The sequence below is a fragment of the Solanum lycopersicum genome, chromosome 4, assembly GCF_036512215.1.
Source record: "Solanum lycopersicum chromosome 4, SLM_r2.1".
Taxonomy (NCBI): Eukaryota; Viridiplantae; Streptophyta; class Magnoliopsida; order Solanales; family Solanaceae; genus Solanum; species Solanum lycopersicum.
This window is the reverse complement of record NC_090803.1, coordinates 61625544-61642929: the sequence shown is the minus strand read 5'-3', so window position 1 is coordinate 61642929 and position 17386 is coordinate 61625544. Positions and strand designations below refer to the sequence as shown.

At 26.3% G+C, this 17386-nt stretch overlaps 1 protein-coding gene across 1 annotated transcript; it reads right to left on the bottom strand.

Annotated features, from left to right (window-relative positions):
• Positions 1-7117: 7117 nt before the first annotated feature.
• Positions 7118-9128, bottom strand: DREB3 (dehydration-responsive element binding protein 3). The gene is given in 1 exon segment (NM_001247778.2): positions 7118-9128. A coding segment is annotated over 1 exon segment (1101 nt). The 5' UTR covers positions 8563-9128; the 3' UTR covers positions 7118-7461.
• Positions 9129-17386: the final 8258 nt, after the last annotated feature.

The window sequence follows — 17386 nt, the reverse complement described above, 5'->3', positions numbered from 1 at the left end:
AACAAAAAGATTCTAAAAAATGCTAAATCCAGAGAATGCATATCCTTTTCCCTTTTGTTTTCTAATTGATGATTAGTTCACACCACTTGGCATGTCCTTTTCTTCAACTTGAATAAAAAACAATTTATTATTTATAGAGTAGAATCCACTTTTTAGTTTCTTGTGTTCACACGTGATTCTATCTTGTGATTGGATAAACCAGAATAAATGTCAAAGGGAAAAAAAAAACTTAAAAAAGAATAATTTTATTTTACGTGATATTATTTGAGTTGACATAAAAAAAAATTAAAACTTCAATTATATGTCCAAACAATTTTCAAAACTTTTATCTCGAAAAGAAGTAAAAACTATCCATGTCCATAAACTTTTAATCAATAGCATCATTTTATTTGAGAATACTATGATACTCCCTACATAAAATTGACTAGCGTGCATGCTGATGGTTTGAAATGTTTCTTTTTTATATACATATAATTTTTTTTTAAAAAACTACTGGTTGCATTTGAAAATGTCACATCGACTTTGAAATATTATTAGAGAGCGATAGTAATAGTTTGTATTAGATTGAATAATTGGAATGAGATATAATCGTAAATGAAGGAAGATTAAATTCCATAATGACTACTATAATCACAGAGCAAGATTTTTTACGATATTTTCTAACCTTAGAACATATACTAATTCAAATTTCCTTTTCGGTCATTTCAATTATGATTTGTAAGTGAACAAAATAACACAAAATCTTGAATTACATGTATTTATTACCCTTAGTATGCTGGTAAAATAGATCAAAAGAAGTGAGGCCATAAAAAAATGTACTTAACTATCTGAATTTATATTAATTTTAAGATAGTCAAAAATTAAAGTAGCATGATTTTTTTTTTCTATGTTATGATTATACGTTCCACTTGTCCTCCTTTTCTATTATATTGTTCTAGGGGATTTTTTTCTTGGCATGGTGTACAGTTTAGAATCATTTTGAGTAGAATATGAGAATATAAATTAAATGGTGGCTGAAGAGTTGAAATTCATTATCTTTAAAAGATTTGATACGTAGAATCTATATTATTGATTATATTGTGGGAATTCCATTTTCAAAAGTAGCAAGTCGGCTAGAAAACTGCACTGCCTTTTCTTTATTTCTCCATTTCCATCATTATTATATCCTTCCTCTTTTTCTTAAAATTGGTATTCTGTACGATCTGATCGTAGATAGAGACTTAACGTAACTAAGTAGATTAAGACAGTAAATTGTGAATCCATCATTCATGGATTCAATTCCACTATTTCAAACTTATATATAAAAGAAATACGAAAAGGTTCGATTTGAATTGCTTAAAACAATTATTTAATTTTGTTGTTTTATTCTTAATAATAAAATGTAATTTTTACCAGACTATCATGTTAAAAGATTATAAATTTTGAAATGCTTGTATTATTTTTGAGTCTATTATTTAATTAATTAATTAGATTGACTTAAAATGAAACTGGATGGAATGAAAAGCATTTCAGAGTTTTCGGCTGCTCATGATTCATGCCTCCACTTCTAGAATCAAGAATAACAAGAAATTGAATAGTTTGTGATTCCGCGTGATGGAATTAAGATTTTTTTACTGATAAAATTCAGAAAATAAAGAAATAGATATTATAAGATAAAAAAGTTTAACATTTATAATATATATAAAAATATAATTTTCACTTAATCCTATATAAATAATATTATTTTTCATTAAAATAATTCAAATAAACTTGGTGACCACACCTAGCTCCGCATGGGTGCTTCCTAATTACACTAGTATTGAAAGATGAGAAACAATGTCATCACTTATACTACTAATTTTTAACTATTAGACCTAATGTATGTCACATTATAAAATTTTTGCTTATTTAAATGAGTGTAGTCCACAAAACTTCAAATGGGATTCTTTGACTTTTCTACTCAAATACCTCATATTTATGTATTGAATTGGATGACTATTTGAACCAGTCAATTGCTGAAAATGACTATTGTTCTCTTTTTCTTTTTTCATTTGTGGAGAGAAATTGACAAATACAACTTTTGATCAAAATCCACTTTTTCTAAAACGTTTCGTGACCAGTCTCTCAAGTTAAAAAAAAATGCATTTAAGTATGAATTTATCAAAAAATTATATTACTATGTTAGATAAGATAAAAAATAATTGTTTTTTCTTTTCTTTTTACCAAGAGTTCTTTTCTTTCTCTTTTAGTGACTTAAATACACGTTAATTTTAAAAGCGAAAATGAAAGATTACTTACCACATAATCAACGTCCCTCTATTATCTATATAAGGTGGGAAATTAAACACTGAGCACCAACAAAATAAAATTATTTATGTAGTCAATCAGTTGCTAAGATTCGTCTCTAAACATTTCTTAATTTTTTTTTTGTGTGTGTGAAATAGCCTATCTCTACCTGCAACATAATAGTTACAAAAACAATCGTGATATTTTAGTGTAGCATAACAAATTGTAAATGCTTTTTCTGCTTCCTTCTCTAAATTAACCACGCGTAATATATAAATATCTAATTTTGATTTTATATTAAACGTGTATAAAATTGAATAAATAGACATATTTATTCTATGTGACATTATACATAGTAATTTTATGTCTTTGTTCAATTTTATATAAATTTAAATATTTAATTGAACACGCTCAAAATTGAACGCCAAACAGTCGTAAATATCAACTAAAATCAAATTAAAAGACATATTTATAGCTTATTCTGATTAACAATCCATCAATTCAAATCTACATTAGATTAAAAATGTTCATTAGAATTTGTCATTAGTAAATGTTTTACATTATTTTTACTTTTTCACCAAGGGTAGGTCATTTGCACATGGAATCTAGGTTAACTAAAAAGTGAGACCATAATTATAACTACGTCTGAAAATTGAGAAATAATTAATGCATCCCAACAACTATGGTTTGTAGTGGATAAACCATGTGTGATTGAGATTGGAATTGATATGATTCCACCAAGTTGCTTCAACAAACTTTTACTGCTACTACTATATTCAAACAAGGAATAAATGAATGGGGAAGAGATATTTAATACACTAGTTTCCCTTCTTCAATTATGAGTGTGACATTTCACAAAAAATTCCATACAAAAATAAAACGAATATAGTATATAGTTGGCCACTATCGATACGATCCAAGATAAATAATATAGCGCAATATTTAAAGAACGATAATTCAAAGCAAAGGAAACGGATGCGTCTCAAACAACAATCGAACAAACAATTCCGGTTTGATTTGATTCAGTTAGTCCATACATAAAAATAAAATAAATAACTTTCATTCTAAACGTGAAAAAGTGACAATAATCTATTCATTCGAAAAAACAGTTAGAATGACTGACATTATAAAACTTTTTATCACTAAATTTATCATGAATAAAACGTCAAAATTCACTATTTTTGTTATTGAAGGAAGAAACAGTGACTTTCGATCTCACAAAGTATTATCATAGACACTCACATACATGAAATCAATAAGATAAATGTTCTCACCTTGGATATTTTTGTTTTCATAAGTAAAATACAAATTTATTTTGATGAAAACATACCTATGATCTTTAATTTATTTTAAAAAAAATAATGTATGGAATTTGTTAGTTTGGTTACATTCATAGGTTTTTCGAACAAAAATATAACCAGATCAAATACTATTGATTTTTTTAAAATTTTAAAATCAAATCAAATTCAATCAAAATAAAATCGATTTGATTCAGTTTAAATATAGTAAACAATAAACCCACTACATTCTATATTATCTATACTATCCAAGATCATATCGACTAGTGCATGGATTATGATGAAATCGATCAAAATATTAGAGCATGCTATAAACTATAATCGTTAAAATCCATAACACAAAACTTATCGTAAAACGTATTTGATTATTGTATTGCAAAAAAGTATTGGTGATAATTTCTTTTTATTATCTAATTTTTGAAGTGTCGTGTTCGTATTAATGGTGAAAACGACTTGTTTTTCCTCTCTATACTTAGCTAGTGGGGTCCATTTGGCTGCTCACAATTCAAAGTAATACCCAATTTAATTAAACGAATCGGACCCATATAATTCAATGAACCATAATGCATACGGAGAACTGCGGACCTAAATCATCCGTACATCTATTTTATGTAACATATTTTGTATTTATGTTTTTTTTTATTTTTAATATTTAATTATTTCTTTAAGAGATCGATTTTTACGTGAAATTAATATGAGGCAAGTAAAATGAATTAAAGAGAGTATGAGTTTAGTTGTATGGTCGACAACTCATCAATTAATATTTTGTTACGTACACTACTATATATTTTCAGACGATTCCAACTCAAAATTGTTACATGAAAAAAGAATGTATTTATATTAGTGAAAATTGAATGATAATGGATTTGTGTGCTAAATTAGCAAAGTAGTTAGGGAGGTGATTTAATTGCTACTTCCAACAATAATAAGGACATCTATCTACTATTTAATGACTAAAAAACACTTGTCCAATCCACAGCTGGTTAAGAGTAGCTAAAATAACGTTTTCTCTATTTTTGGCTGCGTTTTGTTCACGGGATTTAATTAATTTGGCAGTAAGAAAAACACAAAATGGTGATTTTTATACCACACCAAAAGTATGAATTTGGAAACACAAAATTTCATGGAAGGTTTATTTCAATTTATCTTATGAGTACGAGAATCGAATTGGATTACTTTAATTTTCACGGTGACAAAATGGATGAAAATATGTAGACATATTATATGTTCAGTTTGTTTTATATTACTTGATCGTTATTAATTTTGGTATACTTCTTGAAAAAGTACTATAATAAAAATAACTTTTAGCGACATTAAATATTGATACTAATAAAAAGTATTAAAGTCTTTATTATCATAAGTTAAGTGTCATTAGAATCAATATCACTAAAAACTTTAGGAACTTATACAATGAATGACAATTACCGCTAAAAATACATATTTCTTAATTATCACATTGTACAAAAAAAAATTTAGCATATAATAATTTTGATATATATTAAAGTTTTTTTGATAAATATTTTGAGTCCGCTGAATCGTATGCTTAGACGATATGTTCGTTCCGTCGAATCACAAGCCTATAAACAAACATATGATACGAAAGTCAAGTCTGAATTCTTTCATGATATTTAAAATACTAATTCAATTTTTGAATAGATAATTTAAAATGGTTTTGGACTAAAGATCAAGCCATCTTTGGACTAAATCAGGGGCGTAACTAGTAAGGGATCTTGAGTTCATTCAGACTTCTTTTTGTAGAAAATTATATTATTTATATACGATTAAAAAAGAGAGTTCGAAGTCTAAAAGGCAAAATGACCAAAATTCTAAAAGAGTATATCAAAAAAATTCTAACCAAAATGGAAATTCAATACTGACGTAGCGATCATTTTAACGACGTTAAAGCAAAATCGTCGTTCGAGCAGCGATATTGCACAATTTTTATTTTTATTTTGAAATCGTTGCCTTGGCGATTTTTGATATTGTTTTTAAAAGTTTTTTCTTTTAAATAATTGTTGCCAATGCAGCGATTTTGGTCAAGTTTTAATTTTTTATTTGTGTATTTTAAATTGCTGCATTTACAACGATTTTAGTGAAATTTGTTTTTTTTTTAATTATGAATTGAAAATCATTGCATTTGCAGCGACTTTAGTTATTTATTATTATTTTTGTGATTTTAATTATTTATTATTAATTTTTAAGTAAATCACCGCAAAAGCAATGATTTTAAAAAAAATTGTGCTGTATAATCGCTGCAAATGCAGCGATTTTTAGTTAGTTTTTTTTTTTCACAAATTTTTTTAGTTTTTTATTTTATAATTTGAAACTTTTTTTTTTAATTTTATTTTATAAAATTAGTTTTTAGTTTTATTTGATTTTATTTTATAGAATTTTAATTTTATTTAATTGTTTATTTTAAATCGCTGCATTGATTTTAGTGAAACTTGTTTATTTTCATTATGAATTGTAAATATTTATAAAATAAAATAATAAAAAAAGAATTTTCAATTTTTTTAAAAAATCCACTAAAAATTTGTATAAAAGAAAAACTAAAATTCACTGCATTTGCAGATTATACAACACAATTTTTTTAAAAAAATAAAATCGATAAAAAAATTAAAATCCTTGCAAATGCAGCGATTTAAAATACACAAATGAAAAATTAAAATTTCATTAAAAAAAATTGCTGTCTTGGCAGCATTTTGTTAAAAAAAAACTTTAAAAAAAAAACAAACAACAAAAATCGCTGTCAAATTTCAAAATAAAAATAAAGATTGTGCAATATCGCTGCTCGAGCAGTGATTTTTCCTTAACATCATCAAAATAAATTGTTACGTCAGTAGCGATTTTACTGTTTTGATTAGAATTTTTTTTGATATATCCTTATGGAATTTTGTCAATTTTTTTGTCCTTTAATTTTCGAACTCTTAAAAAAGAGATATTATTTCACAATGAGAAGTTAATGAAAAGAAATTATAGTTGGCCAATTTGTGGGAGGACTACCTTTTTAAAAATTTTCTAATGTATAGTTATCGCAGATCGCCTACAAATGAGCGAAAATGTCTGTTTAGGTTGTGTCCAAAAAATATATGTATTGGGACCAAATTTTAGTGTACGTTTATATTTAAATTCTCTTCGAATTTTAAGTGCACTTAATTTATATTTAAATTCTCTTAATGAAAATTTGACTCGGTCCGCCAGCCGACCACTATCTCACTTGACTAATGAACACAATCGTAACTTCCAATTTACGCAATATAGTCTACGTCTCATGACATTTTTATGTTTATCAATTATCCACAATCTACAAATACATGGACAAAATAGTTTACGTAAGATGTCCTTTAGTTGAAAATAAAGTTCAAAAATCAACAACTTTTTCACGTTATAACCGCACTTCTAGTTAATCACTAATGAACAAAGATTTGTTAAAGAAAGAACAATCATTACAATTACCAATTAATCATGTTTGATTTAATTGTTTACAGTATTCCAGATTTGGATAAAGGAAATGTTTTAACTAAAATAATTCATAAACACTGCTTAAGATAGAATTAATACTAATGAAATATTGACACTAAATAAAGATTACAACCATGACATTACATTGCAACAAAAATCCACTGGCCTAGCCAAGACAAAAAACATTAGCTTAACCAATTTGGATTTTTATAAACCTAAAATATGAAGAAGAAAAAAACTACAAAGGAACTTGCCCTGCAATTGCCAAAAACTCCATTGCAGTGACTCAATGTTCCATGGACCTAGTGACCTAGAACCACCATTAACAATTATAAACAATGCAAAAATACAAAAAAAAAAAAATACATAAGACCTCATTAAACCTAGACTTAATTTGATAATTACTACTAATTTTTTTCTTAATTATTTTCTAATTTTATAGAGAGGCCCAATCAATTTCATGAGATGGATACTTCTGCAACAAAAAATTTTCTGACATGTCCCAAGTTGGCTCTTCCTCAGTGAACTCCGGGAATATCAGTTCGGTCACCGGCGATGATCCACCGGAACCGGAATGGGACCCGTCACTTTCGGATCCAACTTCTGCTGTTTTGCTCTCCTCTTCCTCCATCTTCACCACCGCCGCTTTCTCCGCCGACAACCCTTTGGTTTTCTTCTTCTTAGAGTCAATGCTCTTCCCCTGTGCCAAGCTTTGGCATATGTCCTTTAGCTTAGCATCAACTGAGGAATGCAATGGATTGTATTCACCAAAGTCGCCGCCGATTAGGTTGCCGTTGTGGCGGAGTTGAGGGAAGTTCAGTCGAGCAAAGTCGCCACGAAGCATATACGCCGCCTTGTCGTAAGCCAGAGCAGCTTCTTCAGCGGTGTCAAATGTACCAAGCCAAAGGCGGGTTCGGTTCTTAGGCAAACGGATCTCAGCGACCCACTTACCCCAGTGGCGTTGTCTAACACCTCTGTAGAGCTTCGTGGGTTTTGGTGGCGACCCAGATTGCTTCATTGGAACCGGCTTTGGAGCCAAGAAATTCATGGTGGAAGCATGATGGGCAGTCTGTAACATCATCTGCTGCTGCTGCTGTTGTTGTTGGTTTTGAAAGTTGATTTGAGCTTGAATTTGCTGGATCTGAATTGGGGTTAACTGATTCAGCCCAATTGAACCCTGTTGCTCCATTCCATACCCAGAAAACCCAGTTGAAAAGATTTGGGAATTCATCTCTGTGGAAGTGGAACAAACCTCAGAGCTCATAGTAGATGGGTAAAAAGAAGAAGTGTAGGGATATGAAATGGGAGGAGTTGGAGGAGGAAATGAAGGAAAAGATTGAAAATCTGAAGAAGGAAAAGTTGAAGAAGAAGAAGAAGGGAAAACAGGAGGAAAAGTAGAAGGTGGAGGAGAAGGAGAAGAAGAAGCACTTTTCATAAAAGGTTCAAGAGCTTCCATTAATTCACCACCAGAAGTAACAGGTTCTGATGATAATTCAAAATCTACACATGTACTATTCCAAAAATCCATAGCTGCCATATCTAAACAACGAAAAAAAAATAAAAATTCACACAACCTGTTTCTTATCAAATAAAAAGAACACAGGTAAGTGATTTCACTATAAACAGAAGAAAAAAAAACAGAGGTCTTCAAATAACAACCTCTATTTTTCTCCTTTAAAAACAAATCAAACTATAGGGGACAACTAATAAAGCCCTCTAATCTGATTATGCATAAAAAGAAAAAAAAAGGAACTATACTGAGTTATACTTTACTAGATCTCGATTCTGAAAACACCTGAGTTTGTAAAAAAAATCTTTTTCCTCTAATTAAAAGTTTGCATTTTCTCCATTTTTAAGTTCAAAAACATGAAAATCACAAACTCAAAAGTCAGAAAAACTTCTTGAAAAAACACAGATAGTTTACAGAAAGGGATCAAAGAAGCGGGATGATTACAGAAATGGGGAAGAAGAAGAAGAAGAAAAAAAGAAAATCAAAAGAAATATTTTGAAATATTTTTAATTTTTAAGTGTGTGGTGTGTGCAGGTGTGAGAAAAATATTGATGAGTATATCTCTCTCAGCCTCACTCTCTTTTTTTGTTGTGGTGTTTCATTTGTTATCAATGGCCCTCTTTTTATACTACTTTCGCCCATGGTTTTACCTTGTTAATCCTCCTCGTTAATTGTGTTACTCTCATTAATTTGATTCTCTAATTCCACTTGTAATTAATTAAACTAGTTTTTGTTTTACGTTACATTTTTTTTTCACAACCTGGAGCCAGTTGGTCAGTTCCACGTAGGATTTTTATTTTACCAGCAACTTGCGCGTCCTGTTACTTCACATCTGTCAGTTAAACATGTTTTGTGCGTTTGTTGACTGGATCAAGTGTTCACACTGACTTTTTTTTTTAAAAAAAAACACTCAAAATTTTAATTTAAACAACTTTTTGAATTCAAAGTATGAGTTTTTTAATTTACAATTAACATTTTGTTTATAAATAATAGGGAAAAAAAATCAATTTCATATGGATTTTCAATTAAGTCAGTATTTTGGTTATAAGATTTCAAACAAAGAAAGTCTTTTTAAAAATTTTGAGAACTTGACACATAAATTTATTGTTTTACAAAAAAAGAGTTGTTGATTATTGCAAAAGTAATTAGCAAAGTGTATTTTACATTCTGCTTTATCCAAAGAAAACTTTTGAAATTTGGGAAAATAAATTATATTTTAATAATCCTATGTTAAAGTTAAGGCATTGTTTATTATTTTTTTGTGAAAATATCAAAAAGTAAAAAGAAATATTTATGACGTATAAGTATGATAATATAATTGTTGTTGATGTTGATCAACAACCGATTTAAAATAGTAGTGCTATTTTATCTTTTCTTATTCAATGGAAAAATGCAAATTCAATTTGAAGAAATATCATTTGGAATCACATGATATTTTTCTTTACTTGTTAAGAAAATCTAAGCTATATGCGTTATCAATTATTAAATTAATTTGTTTTTTTTTTTAGAATATGGTTTGATTAAGTTTTATTTTTATAAAAATAAATTTATTTATTGTAAGTGTAAGGGAAAAAATAATCGCTATAAGTGAAAAAGAATAAAGATAGTTAAACTAACTTAATGAAATAAAAATTATTTAAATTGTCAACTTGATAAAAATCCAATAAAAACCCGATACATTTATGGATTTTGATATATACTATTTGTATATTGATTAAATTTGTTCAAGATTTTTTTTCAAGCTACCTAACAAGAACGATGTACCGGTTCAGCTGTAAAATATGTATGAATTTGTGAAAAACACATTTAGGCATGGATATTAAGTTTGTCAGTAAATTTTATTTAGATATTCAAATTAAGATTTGTTTCACTTTCGATTGAACGCTTAGACATGTGATAAATTATTCATATTAGATACTTTCAGTTTAAATTTTGAAAAAGACATATTAGGTGTATTTTTAAATGTTCATTATATAGATAAATTAAACATTTAAAATATGTTTTGTCCTTAAATTATATATGTATGTGCCAATAAGCCGTAAAATATCATACCTTTTCAATTGAGAATGATATATATACACAAGGAGATGACAATATTTTATAAAGTTAATTTAATTATTTATTAGACATTTGATAACACACATTGATTTATTTTTATTCAAACACATTGATTTGTTTTTATTTAATCTGAAATTTTTAATACAAACAATTTATTCTAAATTCAAATGTCCAATGATTTTTTATTTTTATTTAAACACATTGATTTGTTTTTATTTAATCTGAAATTTTTAATACGAACTGTTTATTCTAAATTCAAATGTTTTAAAACAAATTATAAATCCAATTAAATTCTTTGTTTTTGTCAATGTATTAATCTTTTTTTATAAAAGAGTTGTGGCCTCGAAGGAATAAGTAGTCAAATTTTTTATTTGATAAAGTCAGAACTTGTTAGTTCTTTTTTTATTTTATTTTCATTTTTTGAACTATATAGACAGGTACAATGTCTCAACTTTGAAAATGTATTATGTGAGTACTGTTACTTTACTACTAAAATAAATGGCATTCAAATAATTTTGTCATATTCTAACTGCACAAAATCATGAGGTAGTCACATGATAATGTTGTATGGACTATATATGGAGTAGTTGAGGGAGTTGTAAGAAATATAAATTCTCCAACTATAACTTTTCATATTATTTTTTAATTATATTGTTTGTCTTTTTCTCTTAGACTTTATTTATGTATTAGTGACATGATTAGGTTAGTAATTTATAATATCCTTGCAACACAAAAATAATATAACAATATGCAAATGAGGTATGATGGGTGGCTCTTAAAGAAAGATCAACAGAAATATGAGATTATATTTATTAGTGAAATGATTAGGGATAAAATCTATTATCTATTATATATGTAAGTGACTTAATTAATTATAATTTTAGTTAGTTAGTCATTGGCTAAGATTGTTAATCAATATTTTTTCCAGTGTTGCCGTAATGTGATAAAGACATCACCTCTAGATGAATCATGACATTTCTATAGCATTTTCCAATTTATACAAATTTAGTTAATTGATGGTCATTATTTGTGCTTATCTTAATTAAGTGTTGATTGTTGATTATTAAATAATTAACAATTCGCTTACTTTGAAATTATTGACTATTTTATTTAATGGTTCGACATGGGTTTGAGATCATAGTTTATCTCTTTCATTTTTAAATGTTGATTATTAAATAATTAACAATTCGCATACTTTGAAATCATTGACTAATTTATAATTTATGGTTCGACATGGGTTTGAGATCATAGTTTATCTCTTACATTTTTAAATGTTAAAAGAAAGAGAGTTGATTTTCAGATGGTCACTTGACAAACCAATTTTTATTTTAAAAAGTAAATAGACCTTATTGTGTACTACAAAAATTGATATATTTTTATAAGTATTTCTTTAAAAATAAATAGCAATTTATTTTAATCAATCATTAAATTTTGACCTCCTTTTTATTTTATCGAAAGAAATACAGGTTGGAAGACATGATGCTTAGGGTTGGCTTCTTTGTGAATACTTTTAAATTGCAATATCGTGAGAAGCACAATCCCAGTTACTACTAAATTAAAAATTGTTGACTTTGATTTTATCTTTAATATTATTAAAGTCAAAATGTTTAAGAACCTACACGAATTATTATTAACGAGATATAATAAAATTATATAGGTTGTTTTTAAAAGCTAAAAAGAATGATCTGAAAATATATATAAAAAAAAAAATTAAACCCATAATCATAATTACAAACTGTTGGATCAAATTTGAAATTCTGTGACCACCTTAGGTGACTAGTACTATTCACTTCTTTGCTCCTATTTAATCTAATAATGTAACAATTCATTAGATTCAAAGGATAAAAAGATTATAAAACCTGCAATAGAAGATGATAAATAACGAGAAAGAGTTGTTCAGATAGTAAACATTCTCTACTTAACTTCAAAAGTAAATTCGAGTCATCAAAAAAAAAAATGTCCTAAAGAATAATATAGCAATGAAATATCAAATTATATTACAATAAAGAGTGAAACTCTATATATTTAGCGATAAAAAATTCCTATCATTAACTAATAACCTATAAGCCAAAAAGAATTGGAGGGGTTGTTCAATTTTCATATTAGTACTCTCTGCTTAATTTTAAAGTTATAGATTTGAATTATTTTTTTTAAAAAAAATTGAAATTCATATGAAGAATAATTCTTTTTTTTTAATTAAAAAAATGAAGCTAGTAATCTGAAGATTCTAATCATATGATGGATAAGTGTAATAACAGTAAAATTCACCTGAATAGATATGGGAAAAAAAAAAAGAAGAACTAATTAGTCTACTTTTTAGGAATAATTACATTAATTAATTTAAATATTTAGTGAGTGTGGTTGGGTTACGGCGAAGGTAGCGCCGTAAAATAAGAGTGTGGTGCTACTTGTCTCACGTGAATACTTAACAAATTAAAATTTCCATTTATTTGCGGCGCCATTCACTAGATACGATTCGCACCCACCCATATCACATGGCTCACTCCTTGCAACAATCACTCTTTTTAACAACCTTTTTTTTTAAACGTGCTCGTTGATATTTATAGTGAAATTTAATTAAATTTAAATTTATATTAAAAAGTTTAATGAATGTTGATTCAAATACAAAAATTTTTAGTTAAAAATAAAAAAATATTTATCATTTCAAAGTAATATTAGAAGGCGGAGTTTTGGTTTTGCAAGAAATGATATTAGGAGGTTGATTTTTATTTTTTTAATGAAAATATAATTTAAAGTGTATAAATAAAAATATATATAGAAAAGGGAATATCATTATGTAATAGTTGTTAAAGAATGACAAAGCACCACATCGGTGATTAATGAGATTGATAGACTCCTTATAAGGCTCGGGCAATTTTCCTTTCTTTGAGCTAGCTTTTGGGGTATGAGTTAGACCTAAGACCTAATTCTACATGGTATCAAAACAGGGCCCGTCTCACCCGATATTCTCAGTGAGGTGGGGTGTTAAAGAATGACAAAATCCCAATCAGATAATTAATGAGATAAGTGGACTCCTTATAAGTCTCGAACAATCCTCTTTGAGCTAGCTTTTTAGGTGTGAGTTAGGCCATTAGCAAAACCCTAAACCCTAAACCCTAAACCTCTTTGAGCTAGCTTTTTAGATGTGAGTTAGGCCATTAGCAAAAGAACCCGTCTAATCTATAAAAAAAATTGTCAATTTTGGTTTAACCAAAAATATATATAAAGCAAAAACAAATAAAAAAAGGTGAGCCGCAAATCTGAGTAGGGTGTGGTTGAGCTAATTTTGAGTCAAATTATTGAATTTTCTTCTTCAATATTTACATTCTTAAAACTCGGGGCATGTCGTGTGGGTCTTCTACATATATTATATAAGTAAATTATTAATTGGTGAAATTCACCATATTTTAATTCTGAGCCGTCATACTTGTGCACGCAGCTTGTTTCCAGTATTTATTTTATTTTGAGATAGAAAAGACTTCATATAATAGAGGAACTATATGAAAAAATATTAAAATTGAAAAATGATCAATTGATTTCACTTTTTATTGATCGAAATGGATATACAAAAATAAAGTTAAAAAAAAAAAGAGAATGTTAAGTGGCAAGAAAATTTGATCAGAATTTAACTTAAAATTTCAAAAGTCTATAATATTGTATTTATTTTAAAATGAATTGATTTTTTTTAATTAAAAAATATTAAAATTAAAAAGATAAAAATACTCAATAAGATAAAGTAGCAGAGTGCAAATATATATTATTTTACCACTCTGGCCAAATTTTCTTACCTAAAGATATTCTCCAAAAAAAATTTGTAAACATTGTTCGTTCATGAAATTTTGTCTGCTTAAAATTTTGCTTTCAAAAAAATTTCAAATTCCAAAAAATATATAGATCAAAATGAAATTTCACTTCGACTCATATAAGACTAGATACTCATGTTGGATATTGGGCTAAGGGATTAAATGAAAAGGAAAAATCCTTTTTGCCATAAATCAGAATGATATTTATTTATATCATTTTCTTTTAAGATATTTTTGTTCTTTTAACTTTAATATCATTTAATTAAAAAATAGAAAACAAATCAATTATTTTAAAATAAAAAAACATTATAAAATTTTTAACCAAATTTCTAAATCATTGAAGTACTAGCAATTTTGGACATCGGGCTAAATGGATACAAAAATAAAAACAGTAGGTGGTATCTTTTTGTGCTTACTGTTTTTCTTATTTAGAATGAAATATATTACTTATTACAATATGTATATATGATGTAAATTTCAAATTAATTTTTTAGGATCAAAAAATGAATATAAAATAAAGTTAAAGAGTTTCGAACGACTTGTATGAATTCGATTACGAAAGAATATTAAAGTTTTAGGGGCACATGAAGAGCCACTCAAATATTATGCTACTTATCTCTTGCTACATTCAATTTTATTTTTTATTTTTTTAAATATGTGACGCATTGATATATGACAACAAACTTTTGAGCAACCGTTGGCTGTTGAGCCTTTCAAATATGCTCTATATCTCTTTAAAAAATTTGATATAATCCACACAAAATCTCAGTAGTTTATTTTGATTCTTTGAAGATAAATAGCTTCAAGAATTTTCTAATCCTTTAGATAGAATTGAAATCTTCAGTCAAAACTTCTAAAATTAAGTTTATTTTGATTCTTTGAAGATAAATAGCTTCAAGAATTTTCTAATCCTTTAGACAGAATTGAAATCTTCAGTCAAAACTTCTAAAATTAATTAATTGTATCAACTTATGTAACACAAATTTATTTTTAATATGTTTTAATAAATGTCATCTTGCTATAATTAAAAATAATTTTATGATAATATTTTTTTAATATTAATAATTTACTGTTACATTGATAATTATATTTCATTTTAGACTATAAATATCAAAAGTCTTCTATTATAAGTTAAAAGAATGACATACAAATTAAAATAGAGATATATTATATCGGAGGGGATTTATATATCTCCTCGTACTCAAAATTAAAGTAATTTTCGCACAACAAATATACGTTATTTTAATTTATTTGTCATTGTTTAACTTGACACACTTATAAAAACTAATTAATGAATAAGTTATTCTTATTAAATAATGTCTTTTAAAAAAAGTTACCAAGTTAAAAGAAAAATCACATCTCGAAAAATAATCTGGAGAATAAATATTTAATGCTGATGGTAAAACATGAAAAATATATATTTTCATTTTAGATTTCACGTGTATTAAGAAACAAAGTAAGTTTACTATTTTAATCTAATTTAATTTTTTTTTAACTCAAATTTTCAATTAATGAATATGAATTAATTTATTTTGATTAATTAATTTAATAATTTACTTACATTTTCTAAGTTGCTCAAATATAGATTTTCCAGCTTAATAACTCATAAGAATAAAAAAGGAACAAAATGATAATTTATGTATTAATTTTATGAAATGACAAGTATTATGAATTAATTATTTATAGAAATGAATAACATATAAAAAGAAAAAAAAAGTAAATTAAGTAAACGATGAAGATTATTAGACTAACAAGTTAAAGTATATATAGATAAATTACGGAAAAATCTTTTGGTTATAATAATATTTTTCTATGTTATTTTACTTTTTTAAATATTTTTATTCTTTTAGCTTTAATATCTTTTAATTAAAAATTTAAAATTTAAACGAAAAAAAATATTTTTTAATTTTCTAGCCAAATTCTAATCAAATTTTGTACTTGATATGCTAATTTTTTTTATTTATTTTTTTGTTGTTATATGCTGATTTATAGTTTAGTATTAATTATTAGGCCCTAATTGTGGGATGCTAGTTGGCATGCATCAATTTCACGCTAGATTTTTCTTGAAATAGTAAGTGATGAACAACTGATATAATTACAAGTAGAGTGATAATTAAGTCTTAATCCTTTAAGAAATGTCTATTACTCTCAATAAAAATATTTGTTTACCTTAATAAAATAATTTAAGAGTAACTATATAAATATTTATAACTTATTTCAACTATCAGTTGTAAAAATCAGTGTTTTCTTAAAACTTAATACTCTCCGTTCGGTATGTTTGTTATGATTTCTGTTTTTAGAGTGAAACTATGTAAACTTTGACCAATATTTTAAGATACATTTTTTTATCATATTAATATAAATTTTTTTATAATTTATAATACTTTTCATATAGTTTTAAAATTTTTAATCTTTTGATTTAAAATATCAAATTAAATAATCTAATTTATCTTTATAAATTAGTAAAATTAATTTTCAATAAATGTAATATGATAAATATTTTTGAACGAAGGTGCTAATTTTAAATGGGAGTAGTTTTTCACAAGAGCCAAAATAAACTTTTTCAAAAATTTATTTTTGCCAACACAAGAGTGTCAGTGAGAGCTTAGGTCAGTTAAATAGTTGTTTTTGTTTTCTTCTTAAAATCAAACTTTTCCTTCAAAATTTCCAATAACGCGTTTTACACGAAATTCAAAACACGGAAAAGAGAATTAAAGGAGTGACCACGTGGCATATACATCAATTTTTGTGCTCAAATTTTGTCACCTGACTCCATTCAATGTCTCTCCTTTATTTTATTTCAACCCCAGGTAATTAATTATAACAAATTTATTTTGAATATGGACATTTTTAAAAATTATATATTTTCCAAATATCAGCTAAATTTTTATTTATTTATTTAGTACGGAGAATAAGAATTTTAATTGAAAAGATTGTGGTCTAAATTAAGTAGTATATGTTGGTGGAAATATTAATTATTTTATTAATGA